Genomic DNA, 12,943 nt, shown 5'->3' with positions numbered 1-12,943 from the left:
TAAGGAATTTATTTTCCACCCCCAGACAAAAGATCTACAAGCTCATTGTGCCATACTGAGCTTGTAGATCGTCTATTTCACTAAATACAGGTATGACTTGAGATTTTGACTTGTCTCTTTGTTGGGCACAAAGTGAAAAGCTCTGCTCTGGAATAGACTGCAGCGGGGAACCACATGTGTGGTACAGTATACTGTCTACGCTGTACCACATGCCTTCATAGTACACTGGTTCTCAACACCAGGGGTCCAATATATGAACCCTTACCAGAGTTTATGAATAAAAGTGTAGATTTGGGGACCAGAGACGGATGACAAATTGTATAACTATGTTTTTTGGAATGAAAAGGGTTTAGAATCTGGTATAGTGAACTCTCACTCCTCTGAGGATGCAGGTGGCATTTGTGGATGTAGCAGCATTAAATTAAAACTGACAACCCTTGAAAGACCTTTTAAAACTGACCTTTGCGTCATGATTTGAAGTTAACGGTATTTGCCTTAGTTGATTTAAATCTGAAGTTGCAGTGGAATTCAGATTAGCCACTAGGGGGAGCCTCTCGCCCAATCTAGGTTTTTGCACCCACAATAATATTGGTCCAATCATGTCACAGGGGCTTTTCTGTTGACCAATCGCAGCAGTAGCTGCCGTGTGTGTACGGAAGTAAAGTGAACTGGTAAAATGGTCCTCTTTGGTGAAACTCCCCAACTGGCACTTGATATACATTTATAAATGGACCAAATGCCCACAGGGTAGGAATTTAACTCGTTACTACAACCGATCATTACCGTGTAATCGTGTATACATGTATTTATATACATATATAAAATCATATACAGTATTAATCACTACAGTACTACGTTTGTTTAAATTGTGTCCTAGCGTAACACTTTAAAGTGTGTGGGGCTCTGGTCCATTGCGTTGGTGATTTTTTTGATGAATTGAACAAGGTGGACCCTCTTGTAAGCAAGTGTAATGCTTTATTGGGTCGTCCACTCACAGTTAACAGTCTTTTTATTGACTCGTTGTGCTTGAATTGTACTGTAATTCTGCAAACTGTTAATACATATTTCAATCAATCAATTGGACATTTATTTTTTTACGTTTTCCATTTAGGTTTAAACACGAATGCAGGAATCTCTCTTTGCACTGTATTGTATGAACTCTCTCAGTCACAGTCACACAGCAATGACAGAATGCTAGCCTTGGCTCAAGACTATATCCGAGTCTGACTAATACTTTCGTATTTCTCTATGCAAATTTCAAAAGACATAGTCTTGAATTGATCCAAGGCTATGCAAGCACCACTTCCTTGTAAATTATCTTCTGACGGTCCTGGGCTCCTGGCAAATGTAGGGCAAGTTAATTAGCTAAATGTTTTTCACTCACAGAGAGCAAACTGGAAAGGTTTTATCACCGTCCAATCACAGATAAGCTGGGTAGCTCTGGTCCATAGCCCTAATGGTTCTATGATTCTGCCCTGCAGATCAGGGGTGCAGCAGTTAAGAGAACTAATCGATTTAATGTATCATAAAAGTAATTGATATCAACAATTTAATAAAACAGTCCCTATTTTGGGCATGTCATAGGTGAGAAGTTTCAAGAAACGTTACAATTCTTCAAAAATAGTGACAATATCAGATCAACAAGCCGATAACACTTTGCTATGCAACTCGTTGTGAGCTTGTAGATCTGCCATTTCCATTATTTTTTGCACAACATGTGCGACAAAGTATAAAATTATGCTTAAGGGTGGAAAACTACTCTAGTTAAACTTGTTGTTCCCTCTCTCCATTAAGGTATTCATAGGTGAGGGAAAAAAACACAAACTTCCCAGTTCCTGTATGTATAATATAATTGTATATCCTCCTAAAACACTTAGAAAGGCGATGGACTTCACTGAGTGTTACGGGGACACCGTGTCCAGCGTCGCGGCAGCAGCTCGCTCCGGGTGCAGAGAGCGTGTTCGGAAGCTGATCCGCAAAGGCCTCAGCGTAGACAGCAGAGACAACCGTGGCTGGAACGCCCTGCACGAGGCAGCAGCCGCTGGCCACAAGGAGTGCGTGCAAGAGATCCTGTCTGCTGCTGGTAAGCAAGGATTGTATACGGCAAACAGTTATGTTCATACATACTTGGGGGGGGTGGGGGGTCTCCTCTCAAACAAGTGCTTGTTTGAGAGGAGACGCAACCAACAATAAACACAACACGCAACATTCTGTCTTCTGGTCTGTGGAATGTAAAATAAGAGCACTGCAGTTGAACCACCATATCCCACTTTACCCCTGTGCCACGTATGACACGAGTACCCTATGTCCCCTTTTCCACCGGGGTTGAACCATAGAGTATATAAAGGATAGAGACTGAACTGGAGCACTAGCCCCGCCCCCAAGCTATTCATTTCGATGAAGTTGCTCAGTGGCGTTTTGAAGCACCCGGAAGACTGCCGGAAGTACCTCCTCCGGACCTCAAATTTGAGGTCCGGGGTGACGTATGGGTGACGTAGGGAGTGATGGTCCTACGTGTCCGTGCACGGGTCCGCCTGCAGTCCTTCCTCTTACCACTAGGGCCCAGAGCTTCAACGTTGGAGCGCCTCACTGGCCCCTTGGGTTGAACCGGTTCAAGTATTTTTTCCCGCCTAATATTAAACCAGTTCAGAGTGTTTCCACTGAAAATGAATTGGTTCAGAAGTTCAGAACCCTAAAAGTTGGTTCAAAACTGGAACCAAAAAATGGCCGCCGGTTCCATTAAAACGCCACGGTTCCAAGAATCTAGAAGGGAACCAGTTCTATTATTATCTTATTTTGGTGGAAAAGGGGCCTTTGATTATCAATAGGTGGTCTCAAATACTTCCGTACATTATTGCTCATGGCTCATGTTCGTCGTATGGCACAGTATTAGGTTTCAGTGGCTAAAGACTCCCTTTTCTCTTCCTGCTTTTCTTTTCTCCTCTGAATTGCTAAGCAGCAGGCTCATCGCACGGCCATCGCGGCTACGTGAACTCTTTGACTCACGAGGGAGAGTCTGCACTGTACCTGGCGGCACGGCAAGGGAACCTGCCGGTGGTACGAACCCTTCTGAAAGCACACGGCAACATTAACCAGCCAACCAACGATCTGTCCTGTCCTCTTTTTGCAGGTACTGTATGTAACGAACGCATTCATTCATTACTATTGTCATTGTGGTACTTAAATCTGTATATTATGTGTTATTTATCCGTTTTGTTCCTATATACTGTAGCTGTGGATGCTGGGCATAAAGGGATTGTGGAACTGCTAGTCCGTAAAGGTGCAGAAGTCAACGGCACACATACTGCCTCCTGTTGGTCCTGCCTTCACCAAGCTGTTTATAAGGTAATATTTTAACACACACCCCCCCCCCCCCCCCCCCACACACACACACACACACAGACACACACACAGATGTACAGTTTACATTTTATACCATGAATCATGTCACACTTTTATTATTTTCTTTCCCAAGGGTCACAGTGACATTTTACGCACACTGGTTGGTGTGTGTCACCTGGAGGCACTCGATGACCACAAGATCACTCCTGTGTTTTTAGCCTCGCAGTACGGACAGCAGCAGTGCCTGGAGATTCTTATTGATGCAGGTCAACCAATTTTCCTTACTGTGTCTTTGTGACGATCATCATCATCATCATTATTACTAGACATGGTCCGCCCGCCGGCTGGTCCTCTCTTCTTTATTTAAAAATATTTTTGGGGGGCTTTTCTGCCTTTAAAGGGACACTTCACCCCTTTTGCAACCAGATCTTATTTTAATGATAAGACACACATGCACACACACACACACACACACACACACACACACACACACACACACACACACACACACACACACACACACACACACACACACACACACACTCTATCTATTTCTATAATATAAATGGATTCCCCACGTATCAGTGCAACCACACTTGCAATTACCCAGAATTGCACCTTTCTAGTTTATTACTGTTGTTATTAGGTGTTCACGTGGTGTGTTTTCCACTGTACTGTAGGTGCCAACGTGAATGCCCAGGTAGAGGACTTGGCCACGCCGCTGTTTATTGCAGCTCAAGAGGGTTATGAAGGATGCGTGGAGCTTCTTTTAGAGCGCGGCGCTGATCCTAACCTCCCATGCAGCTCTGACTGGCCCCAGCTCCCCATTCACGCTGCCGCTCAGTTGGGCCACATCAGGTACCTACTGTAGTACTGATCCATAAGATGTTTCTCTGTGATGTATAACCCAACGCAAGGACAACACAAGAGACGGTCACGGCCACACAGCCAGCTCAAGGTACGGCCACGGAGCCGACTTGGGGACCCAACGCAGCTCCTCCAAGGAAAACAAACAAATTAACGGAGCTGAACGTGAATCCCCCCCACCGCCCACCCCTTTTTTTCCCCCTCACTGTATATGTTTCTTTTCCCTTTTTACCTCCTTTATGATGAATTCCTGTTCTGTCTATAGAAGTGTCTATTTGTACGTCTCTAAATGTTTTGATGATTTGAACATGGTGGACCCTATTGGAAACAAGTGTAATGCTTAATTGGGTCGTCCACTCACAGTTAACAGCCTTTGTATTGAGTTTGTGCTTGAAATGTACTGTAATTCTGCAAACTGTTAATAAATTCTTCAATCAATCAATCAAACTCTGTATCAAAAAGAGTCACATTTGGTTTGCACTCCTTGGACTAAAAACGGCCATAGCCACTTTTCGAAAAGTGATGACTCATCACATTTGTGGCATTATGTTTGCAATCTTTGCTCATATTTCACCACCTGCTGTCTCCCTCTCTCTGTTTCTCTGACTGGATCATTTCCCAGCAACAGCCTCCAACTGCACCATAAGTGAGTATGTGGACTGGACCACTGAAGATGGGTGCACTGCGCTCCGCCTGGCTGTCGGTATCCGCAACCTTGACATCGTAAAACTCCTCCTGAATGCAGGCGGCAACGTCAACATCCGAGACAAAATAGGATTGTCTCCGCTCCACGTGGGTAAGATTCAGGGGGGGGCATACGTTGGTCCGACGTACTAACAGTCCGACATGCAACAGTCCGACACATGCGTGGCCGGTTAAGACTCACCCACATGGCTTCCCTGTTTGGGGTAGGTTGTCGGGACTAATAATATAATGCTTGTCGGACTGTTAGTGCGTCGGACCAAACACATGTACCCAGATTCAGGTCTGCAGATACATTATGGGCGCGTTCGGAAATAGCGCACTGAGCGCACTGTGCAATGCAAACTAATAGGCCAGTGTGCTCCGGTGCGGTATTTCCGAACGTGCCCAAAGAGTTGGTTTGTCTGTGAATGTTGTTTTGAGGATTGCTCTCATGTGTCAATGTGTGCTCAGTAGTGTTCATTTCGTTGACTAATACTATGACAAAAAATGTTCGTCGACTACCTTTTTTCACTGACAAACTAAATGGAAACTAAATGAAAACTAAGCTATGACGACTAAAACCAAGACTAAATATATTGACAATTTCGTCGTCAAATAAAACCTAGACTAAAATTGAGGGACTAGTGGACAAGGGACCAGTATAAGTCATTTTACACTTGGTTGCATGCAGAAAATAAATCTAAAAGCTCACAACGTGCCGCAGCGCGACACGTGAGCTTGTAGATCGGCCATTACGACGCCAAAATGCATTTTAGTTGACTAAATCAACTGTACATTTAGTCGACTAAAACTAGACTAACACTAAAACATTCCAGATGACTAAAATGTGACAAAAAATAATTTATTTTGTATTCAAAATCAAAAGAGTATGACTAAAACTACAACACTGGTGCTCACAGCCGTGATAGATGACAACCTGGACATGATGAAGCTGCTGATTGACAAAGGGGCAGATGTCAACGCAAAAGATGACAAGTCCTGGTCTTGTCTTCACTACGTTGCTGGAAAGGGAACCTCAAGTGTACAGCACCTCGACATGGTCAAGCTGCTCGTTGAGAACGGGGCGTATGTCAACGCCACGGATTCCGATTCCCGCTATTCTCTTCATTACGCTGCCGAAAAGGTAAATACAAGTGCACAGTATGGCCCAGAAAGTATGGCCCTTTCCAGTGTGATTGATAACCCAGTCAGTTGAGGAACAGCTTTACAAATATAGCTTTTGTCCTAGCACAGTGCTTTTCAACCTTTTTCATATCATTTGGCATTTGAGCATCTGAGTGGCCATTTAGCCACTCAGACCCAAAACCTTTGTCCACAATTCCATCTGTATTGACCGTAGGAGAGATAACAGGCAAACGTTGATAAAAATAACAATTCTTAGTGCCTTGATTTTTATCCACCCTCTCCTCATTTTTTTACTTTTTTGAGTGCTCGGATCGCCGCCTTTTTTCTAGTAACAATTCTTCTACATTCTCTAATTGTGTAGACTGTAAATTAAGTAATGCAGATGTTTAACAATAATTAAATAAGTAAAATTAAACCAATGGACCCATAAGGGTCCATTTGTTTCCCTTAAGGGTCCATTTGGTTTCATTTCACACTCAAGAGTTACAAACGCTCCCATCATTTATCTGGGGACCACCTGGAACCTCCTCAAGGACCACTGGTGGTCCCCCGGACCACTGGTTGAGAACCACTGTCCTAGCCGAATAGTGGAGCCACACAAATGACCCCATCATCTGTATGAGGAGACTATTATCTTGTATGGAATCTATATATTGCTACAATTCAGATAAATCTACTCACTTGGATATTATCCCACTTCTCTCTCTCTCTCTCCAGGGTTTCTGTGGAATTGTTAAAATCCTGGCACCACTGTGTTCTTTAGCTCGCTATGACACAAAGGAGAAGACAGCCTTGTATCTGGCAGCAGAGAATGGTCATGACCATTGTTTGAAAATATTAGCTGAAGCAGGTACTAGTTATTAGTTTTTTTTATTAAAATCCAGAATGAAAAGACAGGTGTTTGTCAAACAAGAGTGAAATAAGATGAAGAAATGGGTTTGTGGTGTAAACCTCTGCCAGAATTATTACCATGACTTGAGCAAACCATGCTCAACATCATCCTGCTTAGTAAACAGAAAATACATTTTCACATGTGTTGCCAATTTTCAGCCAATCAGAAAAGACTACCCATCTATCACCTTAAAATTTCCAGTTCCAATCTTATAGTTCTCATTCTTGGTGTTTTAGTAGACATTCCTCATGCCTGAGGAAGGTCCCTAGTGACCGAAACGTTGCTTCATTAAATAAGACAATACTCTTGTGCCGAGCAGATACACAGTGTGCGGGTGTACCTTATTGCTTTCTTTGATGTCCACTGGCCTACGCACCTGTGCATACGCCTGATTGCTAGGTGTGCGATAGTTTTCTCCTACAGTAGACAACCCTTTAAAACTATAATATATAGCGTAACCCATTTTAAGACTTGACTTGCAGGTGCATGTGTGAATACCCGGGCAGCTGACTTCACTACCCCGTTGATGGCTGCTACAAAGAACGCGTGCGACAAGTGTGTGGAGGTGTTGCTGAACCACAAGGCCGACCCAAATCTTCACTGCAGCCGTGTTTGGCCACAACTGCCCATTCATGCCGCTGCCAAGGGTCTAAATGAAAAGTATGCCGGCACAAAAAAAAATAAGTGTTTTTTTTTATTTGTATTTGGTTCATAAAGTTAACATAACTATAACGAAATGCATTTGAAATTAAATAAAAACTTTTCAGGATTCCAATTCAAAAAGAGCGCAAAAGAAATCAGGATTTCAATTCAAATATGGCAAAAATAGCTGATCTACATGCTCAAAACGCGTCGCACTGCGAGCTTGTAGATTGGCTATTTTTGCTATGACAGTACTATGCAATGTGGCAATATAGTGGTCCTCTCCATTGTCAAAGTTGCTCACCCCTGCATGTCGTTACTGCTCCCGATAAGCACGTTGGTGCAATGCACATGAGTGTGAGAATGTAATGCACACATTTTAAAGCACTTTGCATAAATTGTACCCTTTAGTTTATATTAACTCATTAAAACCATGTCATTTGAGATGGTTTATCAGATGTACAAGCTCACTGCAAAAAGAAAAAAAAGATATTGGTGCATTTAGAAGGCATTTGTAGTAACGGCCTCTGGGTTAAATATGATTATGATATTAACCGTTTTCAACATTCCATACCAATTTTGGTTATGACAACGTGACACTCACTCACACTTGCACGACGGCGTAAGACATTCATTTACAAAAGAAAACCTACGATATACAAGGTTTCTACCACCCACAGCAAAGATATGCATTTTGTCAAAGATGTCCTCCACTCTGCCAACGCAGTTTTGTTGTGGTATAACTTTTGTGTACTTTCTTCTCGCCAGCATCCTTAAAAGGCTCATTGCTGTGACAGACCGCGCTGTTGACCGTGGTGAGGGAATGGTGAGTCCAGTGTACGAGGCCGTGGACAATCCACCCATGCTGAAGCTCCTGCTCAGTGAGGGCTTCAGTCCTGAAGGCCAGGACTGCAGGAACCTCTACGAGATGGACTCACCACTCGCCTTAGTCCTGTCTCAAGACGATATATATGAACTGGAATCCGTCACGTACGAACCACTTGGCATCTGTATTTCATCTATATCTATAAATGTCTGTGTGTACGTGTGTATGTCTGTAATCCACGTAACTCGAGAACCCACGTGTTCCACACCACCACAGGGTGTGAAACCATAGTGCCTGGCCTTGAGTTGGTGGGATACACTGTTGTCCAGAAACACCACAAAAGCCTCTGCCCAGCTCTGGACAGGGCCCCTGCCCGGGCTCTGGACAGGGCCCAAATTTGCCAATTGATCACACCTGATCACCTCGAGATCTCCATATATGGGGCTGGCCTGTTCTGACAAGCAGGACATCACAATCTGCATAGACTTCATATTTGGGTATGCCTGACAAGGAACTTCATGGGCATAAAAGGGACACAGACATATCTGGGTGGGGCATTCATTTCCATCATTCCAAGTAGGCCAGTGCCCAACGGGCACCGCTCTAGTTCATTCATAAATAAAATAGCCAATCTGGCCAGCTCACAACGTGATGTGGTATCACTGCGCAACACCATCCTTAATATAAGAATCCAAAGTACAAAATAAGCATCTAGTCTGCATTAAGATAATCTAGCAGGGCCTCTAAAACTAAAGAAGATATTTTAGTGAGTAATGCAGTTAAGTGAAAACACTAACATAAGCAATAATGCAATGACACTGACAAGCCAGCCCCTAATTTGTCCGATCCGGTGCCCATACCAGGCTAATCATGTCCAAACAATATTCAAAGTAGAGCCATTCATTACAAACCAATAACATATTATAACTGCAATTGAATACAGAATGATATTTTTTTACACTTCACTGACAGCTCTGTATCGGCTCTCTTTCACAGACATCCGTTGAAAATGTTGATGGCTGCAGGAGCAAGCGTGACCAGGGACTCCTGGGACGCGTGTCTAACAGACACCGTGCTTCTGTCACCACTGATCCACTATAGAGGGTATACCAGAAGAAGACAGCAATGGCGGACTGAGGGGCTTTTTTGCCCCAGTGAGCTCCAGGCGTTGCAGAGTGTTGCCGCCCAAAACGCAGAAGAAGCAGAATTTTGGCTCCCCACCCTCTTGACGGCTGGACTGGACCCCTCTGTGCTCCTGCTGCCTAACTTGTAAGAGAGATGCCACTATTGACAATTTTTTGAGGGGCTCCTATATACAGCTTTTGTCCCCACAAAATGTCTGCAACACACAAACATTAAATGCCATTGAGGGAAAATGTACGTCATCTTGTCCCCACACGTCTCATATTTGCCATCGACAATGAAAGGAGAAATTAGGTCAAATGTCCGCAACGCACACATTAAATGCCATTGACAATGAAGGGAAAGTTAGCCAAATATGACCTAAATTTGTGGCAACAGGCATTCTGATTGGCCAGTATGAGATGATTCATGATGTACGATAAGAGCACCCCTCACTTCACACAGGTGTGATTTAAAAAAAATTCGATCTACTACTTTTGCTATGCTATTTTTATTTAATTTTTAATGTACTGCACATTTAAACGCACGCACACACACACACACACTACACTACATGGTAGAGCAGTGGTTCTCTCAACCAGTGGTCCGGGGACCACCAGTGGTCGTTGAAGGGATTCCAGGTGGTCCCCAGCGAAATAATGGAGAGTTGTTATTCTGTAATTTGTGAGAGTGTAAAATGCAATGAACTCTCAAGAGTTACATTATTGTTAAACATCTCCATTACTTAATTTCCTTAAATTACTTAATTAAGACTACACATCTGAGGACCCTATCGAAGGAATAATTACCTGTCATCTCTCCTAATGGTACCAACATCAATCCAGCACGGAATTGTGGACAAAATCCTATCCAACGACAACAAAAATATTCTAGGTTTTGGGTCTGAGAGGCTAAATCTCATCAAACGGTGGTTCGGCTCAAATGCAGAATTAATAAATAATGGACCTTGATGTGAAAAAGGTTGAAAACCACTGTGCTAGAGATGTTGTTGATGTGCATAATCGTGACTCGACTGATAGATTGTTCTGATCGCTGCTGTGTTTTTGTCGTCATTCATGCCACACAGTTTCAGAACAGCAGATGACAAGGTTCTGAACTACCTGCTGGAGATGGTGAACTGGTCGACGCTGTCGCCGGCCCTGACTGAAGTTCTGCAGCAGCGTCTGAGAAGCAAGACCTGGATACCTGCTTGTCCCGTCGGTGTGTACAACACATTCACTTATGTGCTGTATGCCATTTAGTACATTGTTGCTCCATATTTAAACGTTTTATGTTTTGTCGTAAATGAATGCCCTGTTTCATCGTGATGCACAAAGGTTGTGATAAAATAGACAATGTACAAGCTCACAATGCGTTAGGACCACTTTTCCAAGAGCATTGCATAATGTTGTGAGCTCTTCAGAATACGACGTGATGGACAAACACACATTGATTAACTTTTGTTACTTTGTGGAAATGCACTTAAAATGTGCACAACCGTTACAAGGATAGGGATTGCTTGGGATTTCCTACAGTAAGTGGTGTGGGTTTAGTGTTCTAGGTTTAAGATTTTGGGGGGCTTTTGCCTTTATTGATAGATCACAGTAGACTGAGAGGTAATGGGGAGAGTGAAGGGGACTGACACGCAGTGCAAAGGTTGTTCGAACCCACGACACGCCGTCAGGCTGGGTGACCGGACCGCTACCCTAGCCGTCCGGGCCATCGTTTACTTTTCTTTGTTTATGTGTTTCTGGAAAAATCAATAACTGTGTGTGTGTGTGTGTGTGTGTGTGTGTGTGTGTGTGTGTGTGTGTGTGTGTGTGTGTGTGTGTGTGTGTGTGTGTGTGTGTGTGTGTGTGTGTGTGTGTGTGTGTGTGTGTGTGTGTGTGTGTGTGTGTGTGTGTGTGTGTGTGTGTGTGTGTGTGTGTGTGTGTGTGTGTGTGTCGTAGATGGTTTCCCCTCTCTGCTTCACCTGTGCAGGCTGAAGATCAGGGACATACTGGGAAGTGACGTCCTTATGAGAACCAATGCCGTTGAGCGGCTACCGGTTCCAACTCTGCTCCATAACTTCCTCACGTTTTCCGACATCTCACCACCGTGATCTTGATCTCAGGTCTACTGTTTATGGCACATTTTCATTTATTTAAAAAAAAAACTGATTATTCATCATCTTAAAATGTATAGTGTTTACTTTCAGTTCCAAATTTGTCTGCTATTATTTTTTTCATCACTTCCAATTTCAGTGGTGGATAAAGTACTATTTTTTTTTACTTAATTAAAAGTATCAATACCACAATGTAGAAATACTCTGTTACATGTAAAAGTCCAAAATTCAAAATTTACTTCAGTAAAAGTACAAAAGCATTGGTATCAAAATGCAAAAAGTACTAATTATACAGAATGTCCCATTTCAAAGTTTTTAATTGTATAAAATGACACATTGTGTCGTAGATCGGCTATTTTCGAATGGCTAATGTTTTGTAATATTAATCAAAATCTGTAAAGTAACTAGTAACTAAAGTTTTCAAAAGTATCCAAAATTGGAAATACTCAAGTAAAGTAAATAATACCTCAAAGTTGTACTCAAGTACAGTACTTAAGTAAATGTACTTAGTTACTTTATAACCACTGTCCAATTGCATGTGTTTATTCTGTATGAGTGGGTAGGATTGGTACCACCCCATATTGAAAATGTGTTTCTATTGGTGTGAAGGAGGCAGAAATTTGAATATTGGGATTAGGCTCCTGAATTAGCCCTTCGCTTAAACCCCACCCCAAAAAGGGCCAAATAGTTTAGCAACTTTCGTCACCTCATAGCTGTCATTGTTATTTTTCATGGCTGTGTTGTTGAACACATACACAGCTTAACGTCGGGAAAGGTACACGTCTGAGCCACCCAGGTGATGGCAATAATACTAATGACCGTACTCTTACCGTGCAACATGAAAACTCCCGTCGGACAGTCATTAAAGTTGATTGTTGGATACTGTTTCTGCCTCTGTCATTTCCTCGTATTTCTAGCTTATTGAAATAATGTCATGCACATTTGCCCATGAGTAGTATTTTAGCTGTGACGTGAGCGCCCCCTCCTGAGATACTTCCGGGTCCTACTTTTGTGTCGCTTTTGTGTCCCCATAGAGTTATACTGTGACGCTCCGTCGGACTAAATCTGAGACGAAAACAACCACGAAAGTCTCATTTCACCGCTTTCCTCGCAACAACAAAGCTGTGCTGCTCTCCCAAATCTGGCTGTGACAGGCCGTCTGCCCCACACGGAATACTATCGCCATTTTATTTCATTGTGTCAACTAAATCCTCATTAATGCAAACTAGATTCAACATACTCAAGCCTGCAAACATTCTAAATATGCCCCCGAAATATTTTACTGAGCAAATGGACTTTAATAATTCTACTCGAGTTG

At 42.9% G+C, this 12,943-nt stretch overlaps 1 protein-coding gene across 1 annotated transcript; it reads left to right on the top strand.

Annotated features, from left to right (window-relative positions):
* The first annotated feature begins 641 nt into the window (after positions 1–641).
* Positions 642–12,473, top strand: LOC306915096 (ankyrin repeat and SOCS box protein 3-like). The gene is made up of 14 exons (XM_079492341.1): positions 642–747; positions 1,878–2,110; positions 2,960–3,130; positions 3,233–3,345; positions 3,476–3,608; positions 4,023–4,200; positions 4,857–5,005; positions 5,814–6,037; positions 6,757–6,889; positions 7,414–7,591; positions 8,342–8,563; positions 9,396–9,668; positions 10,609–10,742; positions 11,471–12,473. Exons 1-14 carry the CDS (start codon positions 728–730, stop codon positions 11,620–11,622), a joined length of 2,313 nt encoding a protein of 770 aa, XP_079348467.1. The 5' UTR covers positions 642–727; the 3' UTR covers positions 11,623–12,473.
* The last annotated feature ends 470 nt before the right edge of the window (positions 12,474–12,943 follow it).

This window comes from Electrona antarctica (genome assembly GCF_951216825.1).
Source record: "Electrona antarctica genome assembly, chromosome: 22".
Classification (NCBI taxonomy): domain Eukaryota; kingdom Metazoa; phylum Chordata; class Actinopteri; order Myctophiformes; family Myctophidae; genus Electrona; species Electrona antarctica.
This window is presented reverse-complemented; position numbering and strand designations above follow the sequence as displayed.